General features: G+C 32.3%; 1 protein-coding gene and 1 long non-coding RNA gene across 12 annotated transcripts in view; one reads left to right on the forward strand and one right to left on the reverse strand.

Annotated features, from left to right (window-relative positions):
- Positions 1–1004: 1004 nt before the first annotated feature.
- LOC146996191 (uncharacterized) overlaps positions 1005–16475 on the forward strand; it is a 300697-nt gene continuing 285226 nt past the window's right edge. For 4 of the 10 annotated variants that reach the window (XR_015042017.1, XR_015042019.1, XR_015042016.1 and 1 more), the window contains exon 1: positions 1012–3189. Coding sequence is in view for 1 of the 10 variants with exons in the window: in XM_085820260.1 (XP_085676386.1) it covers positions 3092–3189 (98 nt within the window). In the remaining 9 variants the exon portion in view is untranslated. Of the gene's footprint in view, positions 3190–16475 lie in introns of all 10 variants that reach the window. The other 6 variants (XR_015042012.1, XR_015042013.1, XM_085820260.1 and 3 more) reach the window with 3 other exon arrangements.
- Positions 13708–16475, reverse strand: part of LOC146996192 (uncharacterized) — a 65307-nt gene continuing 62539 nt past the window's right edge. For both annotated transcript variants that reach the window (XR_015042026.1, XR_015042025.1), the window contains one exon: positions 13708–13853. This is a non-coding gene — a long non-coding RNA (uncharacterized LOC146996192). The remainder of the gene's footprint in view (positions 13854–16475) is intronic.

Raw genomic sequence — 16475 nt, forward strand, 5'->3', positions numbered from 1 at the left:
TTAATGTAATGAGTTTCGGTTTAAAAAATGCTCCTGCAACGTTCCAAAGATTTATTCACGAAGTCTTTAGAGGATTAGAATTCGTTTTTCCCTATTTAGACGATATACTCATTGCATCCAGTACCCATGAAGAACACGAAAATCACCTTAAATTAGTTTTCGAAAGATTACATACATTTGGGTTAAGAATTAATGTTTCAAAATCTGTCTTTGCTGTTCCCCAAATCGAGTTTCTAGGCTACCTAATTACACCTAAGGGTTCCCGTCCTTTGCCAGAAAGAGTTCAAGCTATTACTAACTACAAACGACCAGAAACAATTCATGAACTTAGAACCTTTCTTGGAATACTTAACTTTTATCGTCGTTATATAAAGGATGCAGCGAAGAATCAAGCATTGTTACATGCGTATCTCAAGGGAGCTAAAAAGAGGGACAAACGTAAAATCGAATGGACTGAAGAAGCTGAAAAACAGTTTGAAACGTGCAAGAATGACCTGGTGAACACGGCACTGTTGTCTTTTCCCAATTCTGAATTACCTCTGGCGTTATTTACAGATGCTTCAGATACGGCGATTGGCTCAGTGTTGCAACAATATGAAAAAAAAAATTAAGTGATACTCAGCAAAAATATAGCACCTATGATAGAGAACTATTAAGCATATATCTTTCAGTTAGACACTTTAAGCATTATCTAGAAGGAAGAGTATTTACAATTTATACAGATCACAAGCCCTTAATATTCGCCTTTCGTCAAAAACTTGACAAAGCAACACCTAGACATGCTCGCCAACTTCAATACATCTCCCAGGTTTCGACTGATATCAAATATTTAAAAGGTGAGAATAATATTGTGGCGGATACGTTATCTAGAGTTAATGAAATTTCATCGATAGATTATGATAAAATAGCTGATGAACAAACTCAAGATGAAGAACTGAAGAGTTTGCAAACCACTACTTCCTTGAATTTCAAGCAATGTTCTCTACCATCGGGGAAATATTTGTGGTGTGATACATCAACTAAACATGTTCGGCCGTATATTCCTCAGGCTTTCAGAAAACACGTCTTTCAAAGAATTCATGGTTTATCACATCCAGGAATAAAATCGACTATGAAATTAATGACATCAAAATTCATTTGGCCTAACATAAAAAAAGATGTACAGTTGTGGACAAGAACCTGCATTCATTGCCAAAAAGCTAAAATCAATCGGCACACCAAAACAAAATTAGGTGATTTTGAAGTATCACCAGGAAGATTTTCTGTCATCCATATCGATCTCATAGGACCACTTCCACCATCTAAAGGGAATATTTATTGTCTTACTTGCATAGATAGATTTTCGAATTGGATGGAAGCAATTCCTTTAGAAAATATTTCTGCTGAGAACGTCGCAAGAACCTTTTATAGCAACTGGATTGCGCGTTTCGGAACGCCAAGTAAACTCATTAGTGATCGTGGATCCCAATTTAAAAGTGATACATTACGAGCTTTGTCCAAAATCTGTGGCATCAATTTACAACACACTACTGCCTACCACCCCTCGTGTAATGGCAATGTTGAGCGCCTTCATCGAACATTGAAAACAGCATTAAAAGCCCACAACAACATATCTTGGACGGACACGTTACCAACAGTACTTTTGGGTTTGTAAACTATTCAACAGCACTATTCAAGAAGATACCAATCATTCTATTGCGCAAGTAGTTTATGGCCAGAGTCTCAGACTTCCTGGCGAGTTTTTCAGCGAACCAAGTATCCAGACAGCATCGGAGACTTTTGCTAATAAACTCCAGAAACAGATGGAAGTTGTTGGACCGAGACTAATTCGTAAAAATTCATCTGAACAGATATTTGTCCATAAAGACTTAAAAACTTGTTCTCATGTGTTTCAGCGAATAGATCGGATAAAAAAAACCTTTGGAACCTCCTTATGAAGGACCATTTCCTGTTATTGATCGCAAGGACAAATATTTTACTATTAGCACAAAAGGAAAACATGTTAATGTATCCCTGGATCGCCTGAAACCAGCATATATTTTAGCTGAGGAAAATTCTCAGTTGATACAACCTGACTACAGTAATTTGCAGAGACCGGACTCAAATTCGGATGTGAATCAAAAACCTTCTCGCACAGGCAGAACTATACGTTTACCTGTTAGATTCAAGGACTGACTAAATTATTTTGATAGTGGTTAACACTGCAATACTAGTTACTACCTATTTCTCCATCTTCGTAACGTAACTTAGTTACTGGTGGGGGAGTAGTATAGTGGCCCAGTTATTGCATGAGAAATAATTATTTTTTATTTCATATATTTGTTCATGTGTTTAATTATTTTATAAAATTAACTTTAATATTTTGGTAATATTCATATTTATATTTAAATTTCTTTATGCTGAATGGCAACTAGTTCTAGTTCTGATTCATGATTGCTAGGTTTTGGTTTCAAAACGTTGCTCGTAGCGTCGCATTTCGATAGCTGGAAAATAAAATGCAATAACTTAGCTATTTGTTTATAATTCATGCTGTTACTAGTCATAAATTAATTTTAAACATTAGTAGCCAAGGCTACAGCGTCACCCCTGATCAACTTCTTCGCAACTGAAGACTTTGCACTTTTATTACAAATGCATACGACTTTTCCAGTTTATGGAATTTAACGAACTTTTACAGGTCCTTAGGGGATTGATAAACATGTAGTGGTAAAGGCCCTCGGGTCGAACACTACTTAACGAATAATGATCTCTGATCTCCCCGTTGAATCACTATTATAAATGTTCGTTTTACTTTTCAAACTGTTGCCACCAAATGTTAGAGTCTTGCATTATATTTGAAGAAATTAAATAATGAAAAATTAGAGTAGCTCCTAAACACTATACCATCTGGGGGGCAAGATCTTTTTATTATAAATTAATTTTAATAGAAAAGTTATTTTAACATATGTGCGTTTAAGAAAAAAGAGCAGGGAAAATTTCCCAAAAACGCAAGCACATGAATTTTGGCAGCATAGTTTTGTCGAAAATTGCGCGATTTGGCAACGTTGAAATGTAAAGCTGATTCGCCGGTTGTGTTTGCGCCAATGAACAAATGTGTTATTTACCGTGTGCTTTTCTTTTTAAAAGTTCCGAGACTTCAATGGATATTGATGCGGGTGATGAAGAAGAACGCTTCAAAAGGCTTGCTGTGTATGTATTCACTTATATATATATTTTTTCAAATACACAAAATATTGGTAAAAGTTTACAATTGGGTGCCCCTTGTTTTTTGGCGATTCTTTTTTTGATGCCAAGATCGGCACCAGGAAGGTACAATTTCTTGATGGTCGCTACACAAAACAAAAATAAGAAGTCAAAGAATTGTACAGACTCTGTGTCCATGAACACATTGATCTGTTTTCACTTAAAAAAAAATCCTAGAATTGCACAAACTAGGCATTGCGCACTGCCTTAAATTTGCCCATGTACACATCAATCTATTTTCATTTAAATAAAATCAGGAAGCTAAAACAGAGTTAAAACTATCATGGTAACCAGAAGTAAGGTTTCATCGCCAAAATTTAAAAAAGTTGTCGTGAAGCGAAGGGGCACTCAGTTCTACGCTAGAGCGAAAATATTTATATTCGTGATCTGTTTGTATGTAGGAATTCAATATACAATTAAAGTAAAATGTTTGATATCCAAATGTAATCGAATATGTGTAGTTTCCTAAAAAAGTGCCAGAATATTTAAATGTGCGAAACTAAAAGTATAAAATGTTAGTTTCCTTGAATTATGCGTTTTCTTAGTCTTCATTTTACAATAAATCCAGATGTTAAGTATAAGTTCAAAAATAGGCTGACTATATTTTCGTCATGTCACATGTTATATTAAGTTGACCATTATTCTTCAGAACTGTATGTTTAGCTTAAAATGCTCGTTAAAAATGGGACAAAATGCCATAACGCACAAAATACCTTAGATGGAGCTCACACTGTAAATAAACTAGAAACTCTTAAATTTGTTATTAGTTTGCAAGTAGAAAAAGGGAATTTTTTAGTAAAATTTTTGGTGAATCTTCGGATTATGGTAACTTGGCGAAACTTTGGCGACCATCCCTGCTACAGCAACCTGCTAGTTTTTTTTTTTTTGGATGCCATTTTGTTTTCACGAAGTAAAGCCATGTTTTATTTTATTTTTTTTTTTTACTCAAAATTTTTTCCAACAATCTGCTAGCCGAATTACGCTTATGCTAGAACTTTTATGGAACAAAAGTGCTTAATCATGACGAAGATTAGGTGCGAAATTGGGAGGAAGTGTAGAATCGCCCACTGCTTGCTGCATTTTTAAGAATTGCATATACACGATATCTATGTACACATCAACCTATTATAACTTAAAAAAAATCCCAGAATTGCACAAAAATGGCATTGTGCAGACTTTGGTATTGCGCACACAAAAATGACTTTATCCATGTACACATTGACCTATTTTCACTTAAAAAATAAAAATTAAAAAAAAAAAAAAATTACAAAAATCCAATTCTTCTTACTCTTGTAAAAAGCACCAAACAAATAAGTGGGCGATTCTGCACTTTAGCAGCGAAATTGTTTCTAAGTGCTTATTAGCTAAAATCCTGTTTGGAATTTCCCGGAAAATGTCACATGACATGTCTCATGATCTCTCATTTCTCTGAGACAAAATAATCTGTGATTCGAACTGTGTACTTCTCAGATTATTGCTAAAATCCTAGCTAGTAACCTTTATCACCTTACCAAAATGTCACCAAACTACCTGTTACCATGTTCCAAAGATTAACCAAATTTTTGAAATGATCTTTCTGAAAATTTCTAAAATCATGTATTTAACAGCTTTTGACACTATAACATATTTTCTGAAGCAGGGCAGAATTTGAAAGGTGAAACCTCTTGGAAAACACACAAAGATGTCTTGTAGAATATAATACAGTATTATCAATTAATTACATAACTGCTTTTCTCTTACTTGAAGCAGAACTTTACTAATCTTGTGAGATATTTAGTCCAAGACAATTTAATTATAATATTGGGTACTTTTCCATTTCGCCGGCGCAAATCTCGCCAAGCAGACTTTATTGGCAGCAACATACGGTATACACATAAAAAATTTAACCAATGTTAGTTTTAAGAATTTTTTATTTTGAAGGCATAAGCATTTTAGTATGGTTTAAAATTTTGTAAAAAACCAATAAATAAAGACAATAAATTTGTAAAAAGACATTAATTTAAGAATTTACTTTGCTTTCATCCTGATTCGCCGGTTCATATCACGTGACCCCAAGTGATCTTATCTCATGTAAACTACGCTACAAAAATATAATTCTCTCAGTAATTATCTACATTAATTTCAAGTTAAATCTTATGGAATACAAGTTCAAATGCAAGAATTATTTTAATTCGTACGAATAGCTTACTCAGAAATTATGTAAAACCGCAGTGCTTTACTTCGCTAGTGCATTCTCATTAGATTTGATGAATTTAACCCTTGATTTTCCTTTTCTATATCTTTGCGTTCAGGTGAGTGGTGTGATTGCATCGTAATTAATTACCGCGAATGGTCTTAGGGCAAAAAATTTAACTATCTTGTAAAAATTCTATGTAATTGTATGTCAGTATTGAAAGAAACAATCAATCTGATAAGAAATGGCTGCGACTGGTTTTGAAAATGAAGGGTAAAAGTTTGCCAGCGAAGATATTCCGTTTGGCATCAGTTGTACCATTATTGGCGACTTTATCGTTTGTGCCGGCAAAACGGAAAAGTACCTAATATTATTTTTCAAACTTAGGTATATTTATATTGTAATAGATGAGTAAGAATTAAGGATACAGTGGATATTTAGCTGAAATATGCTAATCAGCCTAAATGCTACTATTTATCCAGTAATGTTAAATATTTAGGAAGAGAAAAATTTCCACACTTTTTTTTAATAATTCAGGATCTTTATTGATTATTTATAATGGGGATATTTCCATTCTATTTTATTTCTTTCTTCCTGTTAAATAGTCTTAAAATTTGTTTTAATTAAAAATAAATAAAAGTTGTAGATTGATAGAAGCTTTCCGTAATGTGAAACAACCTTTCCATGAATACGTTTCTTCCCATAATGTTATGCAATTGCAACTTTAAAATATTAGATTATGTTAATTAAAATTTGGGTAAAATCCTATAAGAGCCCTTGCGACAAACTGGGAGAGTGCAGAATCACCCACTGCTCCGCACGTTTCTCAAAATTGCCAAATTGAAAATAGCAAGTAAAAAAATTGGGGTAGAGTAGACTTTAAGGTACCCCTTGTATTATGGTGAAGTTGTTGTTTGATTTATCACCAAGTTGTTGTTTCATTTATGGTAGCCTGAGTAGTTGAATGTTATGGAAACCCTATTGTGACATAATCAGGTGCATGATTCTGGGAAATTTTGAATCATGGGATGTTTTGTAAGCGTTTTTGTGGTGTGTGTTGGTTTGATTCTTTTAGACAGTAGAATGGCCGAATGTAGTAAGATTAATTTGAAGTTTCTGTACAATTTGGAGCAAAAGGGGAAAAGAGCTTTAATTGACTGGTGTGTAAATGTAGGTTTACTTAGTAGCCATTATAAGTGTTTTGTATGTAGGAAGGATATGCGTCTAGTCGAACGTAAAAATCGTTTAGATGGATTTGAATGGGTTTGTAGGAAGAAAAGTTCAGATGGTCACTATGTGAAGTGTTCGATCAGAAAGAGTACCTGGTTTGAAAAAAGTCATTTGAGTATGATTGATATTTTGATTTTTACGTGGCTCGGGGTGTACGAAGCGAACTCGAAAATCATGGTAAGTGAATATTTGCTTTTGGTAGTGCTTAAATATATAACATGTTTTTTCTTTTCTATGTTATTTTATTTTTTGGTTTAAAATGTATTTTATTGAGATTTTGCATTTTTTTCCCCTATATTGTAGAATTTGGTGCTCCTTTGACTTTTTAAGTGTAAATATATCAATGTGTACATGGACAAAGTAAAGGGAGTGTGCAATGCAAGTTTGTGCAATTCTGGGATTTTTTTTAAGTGAAAATAGGTCGACGTGTACATGGATAAAGTTAAAAGAGTGCACAATGCTATTTTTGTGAAATTCGGGGATTTTTTTTTTTAAGTGAAAATAGATCGACGTGTACATGGATAAAGTTCGTGAAATAATGAAGTATTTATGACCTAAAGGGTATCAAAATTTACAAAAAAAAAAAAAAAAAAAAAAAAAAAAAAGCTTAATATTGATTTGTTTGCCTTATTAAACATTTCTCTCAATGCAAGTTGTTTAAGTTGCTCCGTTTGTTGCGCTAATACATTCTCTTTAATTCTGTAGACAGGCATAATCCTTTGCTTAGTTACATTGTTGAAGTCCTGTAACTGCTGTTTCGAGAATTCCGATTAATTTGTCAATCAAAATTTTCTCGTTGTCAGTAACTTCTCTGTCACTTTCTTCACTATCAGTAGCGTATTTTCTGGATCTAGAACTATACTACAGATTTCGCCATTCATTAATTGATTGATGATTGAGAAGGATTGTCATCACAATGAAAACTTCTTTTATATCATCCTCATTTATTACAGCTTGTCCATATTTCTTTACAAAATCCGTTAATTGGAAAATTTCGCCTTTGTTTTGCTATATCCGAAAACCTTTAAAATTAGTGGCTATCATCATCAAATTTAGCTATCCTTCACTGTACATATTTGGCTATGCATCATGAGCTTGGCGACTAACGACAAGTTGTTCTGTTAAATTTTATCTTGCTTCTATCACGCACTGAGACAATTATGCCTGAATTATATTAGTTTTGTTATTTATCATACTTATGTCTATTTCTTTCACGTGCTTAAGGCTTATTAGAGTTCTGAATAAATAAATTCCCACATATATTTCAGCCTTATTGAAGGCCGGCGCTAGATATCTTACCGCCTGATGCAGTCTCTGTGGGTCCTAAATTCTCCGAGTCTCTGCAGCCATACGAGCCCTGGTGCTGGTTCTGGGTTTATGTGAATAACAAATCAATTATTCTTAATTCAAATAGCCATAAATTTAATCTTTGAGTCTATGAGTATCATCAACAAAATCTATTTTTATCACATGGAAAGAAATGTTTGGTAAATGTTTCCTCGTAAACATTTTTTTAGCACATTTAACTTAAATCTGTAATCATCGCCAAGCGTAATGTCAACATATAAGGTTACCATACACCTTTATTATTCAATTACTAACAAGAAAAATTGGGTACTTTTCCGTTTCGCCGGCGCAAATCTCGCCAAGCAGACTTTATTGGCGACAACAGACAGTATACACATAAAAAATATTAAAAAAATCTTAGTTCTAAGAATTCATTTTTTGAAGGCATAAACATTTTAATATCACTTAAAACTTTATAAAAAGCCGATAAATAAAGACAATAAATTTGTAAAAAGACATTAATTTAAGAATTTACTATGCTTTCATGGTTCAAAATCCTAATTCGCTGGTTTATATCACGTGACCCCAAGCTATCTCATCTCACGTAAACTACTCTACAAAAATCTAATGCTCTCAGTAATTATCTACATTAATTTCAAGTTAAATCTTAATTTGGAACACAAGTTTAAATGCAAGAAATATTTCAATTCGTACGAATAGCTTACTTAAAAATTATGTAAAACTGCAGTGCTTTACTTCGCTAATGTATCCTTATTAGAATTGATGAATTTAACCCTTGACTTTACCTTTTCTATATTTTCGGCTTCGGGTAAGAGCTGTGATTGCATCCTAATTGACTTAACTACTGAAAATGGCCTTAGACATAAAACTGAACTATCTGATAAAAATTCTATGTAATTATATGCCAGTATTGAAAAAACCAATCAATCTGATAAGAAAAAGCTGCGACTTGTTTTGAAAATGAGGCGTAAAAGGTTACCAGCGAGAATATTCCTTTTGGCATCGATTGTACCATTATTGGCGACTTTATCGCTTGCGCCGGCAAAACGGAAAAGTACCAAAAATTGTTTAGGCATCGCTACATGAGTCATTACTGAAGTTGTCATGTTTTGATAAACATGCGGTGATGAAAGGAAAGTATAATAAATAATGATTCCCAAGGTTGGCGTCAGATCAATGATGTATCTATGTGGAATGTTTCAGTTTGAGATGTGTACCATAAAGCGGATACGCAGGAATGAAACCAAGTTACTGATCCTGATCGTACACATTTATGCTAAAAGGTTTGTTTCTTCAATAACAATGTATTTCATTTAGTGTCAAAGTGAAATTAAGAATTGGCACACTCCAGATGTTTTATTATGCTCGGAGGGGGGTGGAATCAAATGTGCATGCGTAAAACCTAGGAGAAAAATGTTGTTGGTGGTTTTGAGGTCCGGATTTTAGATCATTTCGGATAATGGACGTTTGGATTTCAGACTTTGTACTGAATTTCTTATTTATTTTGATTAATATAGCAATTGGATTATATGGATGATCTTTAACTTTGTTAGAGATTTCTTGCTGGTAACTTTATGCTTTCTTGACTACTGTTATTATAATGACTTTTGAAATTGCTTGTTTTCATGAATGTGTTTGATTGATTTAGAAATTCTGAATTTTCATCCACAGAGAACCCGTTGGCGCCGTTGCTGTTTTACTCGCCAAGTTCACCTATGGTTGATGGGCGTTGGTTATGAGATATTAAAACACATGGAAGTAAGCCGCGTAAACATGATATTTAAAGAATATAATCAAAGTAATTAAAGAATAAGTAACATAAATTCACGTTAGCAGAGAAAACAATATATTAAGCATACGAAAGTGAAAATTCAAAATTAACTGGTTAAACACGATGCACGAAAATAAATTTGTATTTAATTCAAGTTAGCACAGAAAACAATATGTAAAGCTTAATGGAAGTAGAAAAATCATGTAATATTGAGCTTTGTAATAATGACCCTTTTTCTTGGCAATTTCTTGGGAAAATTGAGATCTGTCTTTGAATATCTTTCAGTATTATAAAATTCCAAAATATTTATGTTTTTAACAGTGCAGTTTCTAAAGAAATTGTGAATTTACGATTAATATCTTCATTGCATAATTTTAAAGTACTTCCAAAACTACGATTGAAAATCCATTATGATCGCATAAATGAAATGAATAGATATTCTCATTTAAATAGAAACTTAATTGCAACTGATTACATAAAAGTTTTTTTAGTAATAAATTATATTCTGCTCTGACTTATTTTTTTAAATTTTATGTATATGTTCATGTATTGCACGAAAAAACCAACATATTAACTTTACATTTGGCATATCGATTTTTATTAAGACTTGCTTTTTTGCATGTAACCAGGGTTCATAGCGGTCCTTATAAGTGCTTATAAGTCCTTATATTTGAAAATAAAATATAAAGGCCCTTATAGGTGCTTACTTTTTCTTTAAAGCCCTTATTTTTTTGTTTTTAGTGCTTATTTTTTGCTTTTAGTGCTTTTTTTTTAATGAACGCGCTATTTTCCCCCTACCAAAGCCGAAACTAAATAAACAACTTTTCTTAATATTGAATGTCAGGTGGTGAATCATACTCCCGGAAATAGCTTTTCCCCCTTTCTCTGCATTAACATAATCTTTGGTGCGCACAAAGAGTACAGACAGGTGCCCGTCGTTATATTGGTCAAAGAATTGCGAAAGCAGTAGAAAATTTCGGTACATTCGGCATTCTTTTCCTCTCACCCAAATACTATACACGTTTAAATTTCTATCCAGATCTTAATAATTTGCATTCTCGTTCCGCTTGGTCAGTTCATATTTGTGTTTATTATGATCATTATGCTTATATTATGAGTATATGTATGAATGTTTATAATAACAGTTGCAGTAACTGCTGAAGTATAGTAAACTTCCAAAAATGGTTGTATTTTAACACAGCGTTTTAGGAATAATACTCGGAATGGCTTAAATAAAGGGAAAGTAATCGAATAGTCAAAATAATTTAATTTTTTTTGGCCAATACATTATATAGTGCGAAGATTGGGAGGTTCTCCCCTTTCTCCGCAAAATCTCAAATATTGAAACTGTTACAAGTTCGCTGCAAAACAAGCAACGGACTTTTTTTTTTTTTTTTTGTCACTTTCCAATCTGGATTGAATAGGACTAAAAGTTCTGTGGTCTACCAACCCAAGCGAAGAATGATTCTATTGCGGAAATTTAACGCCGTCTGTTGAAAATTAGAATGAAAAACACCCCAGTTACTCATATTTAGTTCTTTATTCTCCCAATTTCAGCAGTTGTTGATTCCGATTGCGTAATATCACGTAGGGAAGAATTATGGCACACGTATTGTGCAATAACGTTTGCGATATTTCGCAGAGATAATTAATTAATTAATTTTGATGTTCTGTTTGAGATTTGTTTATGAACACTTAAAAGAGTTTTACTGTGCTTGCTAAGCAGAATATTTTTCAGTTCCATTGGTTTATTTTTATATGATTCACATATCAAAATGTCAAAAGCATTTATTTAGCGGAAAAATCTAAAAAGTGGCTACAGTCAACCCCCCCTCCCTCCGCTCCTCTTTTTCAAGTTACGCTCAACTGTCCGAATATTCGCCAGTTTCCAAGTATGCGGCTTAGTTAAGCTTTTACTGTTAAAGGATGACTGCATGAAGCAAATTTCTGTCTTCTGATTTCAGAAATGTTCCTCTTTTTTACTTAAATTACTTTGCTTGCAATATCTGTTAAGAGAAAACTGATATACAATGAAAATTTAGAAAATATTCAGAATTTAGATTTAAATTATTTAAATATTAATATGAGTGGAAAAATAAATTGTATTTATTATTAGGTTCCAAGCAAATACAATAAATATGCCTTATTATTATTTATTTTCTCTATTTTGAACTGAAATTTCATCATTAAATCTTGTAATATAGTTTAGTTCTGCATAGTTTTTTTTTTTTTTTTCTCTCATTGTAAACTAGTTCTGTAAATTGAACTGTTATTTAAAATTTAAAGGGAAAAAAAAAGTAATTATTTTCCATGGTTGAGGTAATGCTTATTCTCTCTTAATAAATACTGCATTTCTCATATTTTAAATTACAAGTCTAATTAAGGTTATGCAGTTGTGTATAATGTCATTAGACAGGTGCTTATTTTTTTTCTTAAAATGTGCTTGAAAAGTGCTTATTTTTTTAACTAAAATGTGGCTATGAACCCTGTGTAACTCATAACGAGAACCAAGGAATATATCATTTTTTGTGCACTGCTTTGCAACTGATATACAGCTCATCAGCAGCTAAACAGTAAAGTGACTGAACTCTGGTAGTTTAGTTAGCCAAGCTAATGGGCAAGTTGTATGATTGTTTTCATGGTATTCCCAATATGTAACGTGGATTCAAACCAGTGTCCTTCAGAAAGACCTCCTTGAAGGCATCTTTTCTTTTAGGCAGATATCTCTCCCATGCTTTTCCATAATTTAAACAAACCCAAATGATGTATGCTGCTAAAAATTTTATTTAAAGTCCATATTTAATAACATTACAAAAATTGCAAATATGGTCCAAGTTAGATCATTTTTAAATGCATATATTTATTTTAATTACACCAATTGTATATATTTATTATATGAATATTTTAAATGTCCATTTTATCATTAATTATTATTAATATATTTATGGACAACATTTCTTTTTTGATTGTTCTGTCCAATGTATCCTTGATTTTAATTTCACATTTAAATTTTCACACCATAATTTTATAAGTCTTCTGAAATTTAGTCACAATTTCACTCAATTTAACCGCGTAGTTCACAAATGCAGCATAAAAACTATGTTAATATCAGTCACCAAGGATGTATGGATTAGGTTTTTCATGCATAACCATGAGTTTTTGAGTATCCATAAAACTATTCTGTCATTTTAGAGAATCAATAATACTTTTTATTTCAGTTTAATCATCTCTTTGTGTGTCACACCTGAAATCTTCTCAAATGTTATTGTTTTGTTTATTTCATGCTTATGACTGCATAAGAAGACTTAAGTGAAACAAATGTGTCACAAGCAGTGACACTGAGATGTTATTTCACATATAACTGAGAAGTACAGCACTAATTAGCACTGTAATTGTTAAAGAAAGTATCCTGGCTTGTAAAAAGCTTCGTTGCATGTAATGTGAACTTAATAACTTTATCATTTTAAAATTAAGAAGGGTTTGTGTGTACTTAATTCAATATACAAAGCATGTGAGAGCTAGCTGAAAAAGGCATGCTTTTGTGAATATTTTCTAGGGTAAATAGGCTCATGGAAAACCACGAAAATGTCACAAAATTCACAAAACACATACGAAAAAAATAACCTGCACAACCAGCTCGTTTTTCAGGATTTGAGCCGAGATTGAACTACCACTATTCAGCCTTCTTAACCACTCGTAGGACTAAATATGTAATATGTAATATCATGTAATCAAAAGTTAACTATGTGTTGTGTAACAGGATTGCTTTCTCAAGTATCGAGGTAGGAAATACTTAATCTATTCTTTTTTTTAAGTGTTTGGTCATGGTATTATTCATTACATGTACTTTCCATAATTCATATAGAATATTAATATTTCTACTACAAGTGTCTTTTTTAAATTTTTAAGTGTTTTGCTTGTTGATATTCTCAAAATTGTATCTGATAATTAGTATAATAGGTATAAATACAGTAGACATATATAATCGATCAGGAGTGGCTAAACTTTATGTCAGTGAGAACCACAACTGCATATTTACATCATAGGTGAAGTAGGTTTCAGACAGCAAGAAATGTCGATTCCAAACAATCATTCAGTGACAGTCTTAGTTCAATAAGAGCCATGTGCCTGTAATAAATTAATGAATGCATGACTTTTAATACATCCATTTTACATAAACAGTTTTTCAATGTTATTTTTATCAATTTACTTGTAAACAGTTTAAAGCATTTTATGTTGAAACAACTGCCTGTCTTTCATAGTATATTTGACAGTGCCAATAATTTTCAGTATTGAAATTCTATTCAGTAGCATTGTTAATAAAACTTTTGAAGAGTCATTTGCACTTGGATTCATTACACAAGTAGTGGTTTGCTAATTTTGATGACTTTGAGTATCCATAAAACTATTCTGTCATTTTAGAGAATCAATAATACTTTTTATTTCAGTTTAATCATCTCTTTGTGTGTCACACCTGAAATCTTCTCAAATGTTATTGTTGGAAAAGCATTAACAATATATTATCTGGTTAAAGTTTTAAGCCATAAATATTGTTTTTCTCATAATTTTAGATGACCATACCAATAATAAAAACATTACTTAATTAATTATTTAAAATGCATATTTTGGCAGGTGATGAAGTCAAAATATTTTATCGGTTGGAAACCTCATGATTCTGTGTGCTTAACGCTACGTTAACAGCCATGTTACCAATTATCATTAACCCCTCTCCCGCCATATTTTCTTCCACAAACTAGCATCTGTCACCGAAAACTTCCTTTATTATATGAAAATATTTCTATCTATTTGTTAAAAGTTCATAAATAATAACGTGAAAATACAAAAAAAAATAATAATAAATAAGTGAAGAATAATTTAAATTGGCAAATGCGAACAATGACGGTGATAATTCAACAAAATGAACGTTAGAGGAATGGTTGCAACCTTCTTACAAGCGAATAGGTTGAATCTGCCGGATTACCAGGTTTGAACTATTATCGCCAAAGTTGGCGATGTTTACATTTGCCGGGTTCTTTGCGGAAGTGTTCCGAAATTCTAATTAGATGTAAACAAATTTCATTTAATAATAATTAAATGCCGTGTAAAGCTTCAAACTTATTTTTTTTTTAACTAATACTTAAAAGATCTAACATTGTGGTTCTCAACCTATTTTGCCCTATTCCACCCCTTTCACCATTGCTAGAAGATCATTCCCATCATGCCCTTCCTTTTCAGTACTTGAAAAATGCATATATATATTTATTTAGATTGCTTTTGAACTTACTTTATAAATTAAACCAAAAAAAGTACAGAAAATGTTGGTATATACCAGGATTCGAATAAAAATAGTTTTTTATATTTATAAACCACAGCTGCCAACTCTGCTTTTTCTTCTGGTCTCCTGGTAGATCACCAAATCTCGATAAACTTGTCTCAGTTGCAACAAACAGGGCGAAAAGAATGACCGGGGTAAGAAACGTTATTGTTATTATTTTGAAAGGAAAAATCAGTGACAAGATCTTACTTACCATTGTATCATTCATCAAGAAGCGCTTTGTGCTCGACATCTCCAGAAGAAATTTGCAAAGTTATGGAATTCATAATTATATTATTGTTAACCTCATTATTACTACAGCTTTTAATCATCGCCAGTTTAAAGAATTTTTAGTTGAAATGGAGAGCGAGTACTCAGATCTTCTGCTGAATAATAAAGTGCGTTGGTTATCAAGAGGAAATGTTTTGAAATGTTTTGCATCCTTATTAACAGAAGTTAAAGCATTACTCCTTGAAATGAGTGTTTATAATCCAGAACTAATGAATGATCAGTAGATCCAAAAATTTTATTTTATGGTAGACGTTACATCTCATCTAAATCAGCTTAATCAAAAAACTATAGGGAAGAGGTGTGTGTGTGTGTGTGTGATTATGGCAAAGCCTCGAGGGCTATCTGCCTAAGAGGAGGGATGCCTTCGTGGAGGACTTTCTAAGGGAAACTGGCTCATTTTTAACACGTTACACATGGGGAAAACCACGAAAACGCCCATGCAGCCAGCCCGTTCGCGGGATTCGAACCTCCTATAGGGAAGAGGAAACACAATTTTTCTGATGTTGGAAGAAGTTATTTCATTTGAAAGCAAATTATCTCTTTCTGCTCAAGATTTTTGAAACAGAAACTTTGGTTCACTTTCCAAGCCTATTGAAACATTCTCAAGAAAATAGATCTAATATTGACATTTGCCATTTCAAAACAACAGTTTTATGACAGAAGTTTTTCTCAGCAGGTTTCAGGAATTCTGAATCAGCAAAGCAACATTAGCCTTTGTTAAAAAACCTCTTAATACTAGTGCAACGGAATTGCATTTCTCTGTTTAATATTCACATTGGCAACTCTGAAATCAATTGCTGAATTTAAAAAAAAAAAAAAAATTATGAAACTTGAAATTTGAACATTTTAAGTGCTGATGTAGAAACATTGGAGAAAAATAAATGTGTGCTTAGTTCACAGCACAAGTAATCTGGAGAAGGAAAACATGTGGAATAATATTATTCCCGACTCATGTAATCAGCTTAAAAAACTAACGTTTGATGTTTTTCTTATTCGAGTCTACATATTCATACGATCAATAATTTTCAAGCATGAACTTTTTGTCAAGAGTAAATAGAGAAGTCATCTTATTCATGAAAACTTGTAATAAGGCTTAAAATGAAAAACAACATACAAAATGCAAACTTTTCAAGAAGATGCAAGGC

Source organism: Stegodyphus dumicola, chromosome 7 (assembly GCF_044657685.1).
Source record: "Stegodyphus dumicola isolate Sdum_Otavi_A_Nest chromosome 7, ASM4465768v1".
NCBI classification, from domain to species: Eukaryota; Metazoa; Arthropoda; class Arachnida; order Araneae; family Eresidae; genus Stegodyphus; species Stegodyphus dumicola.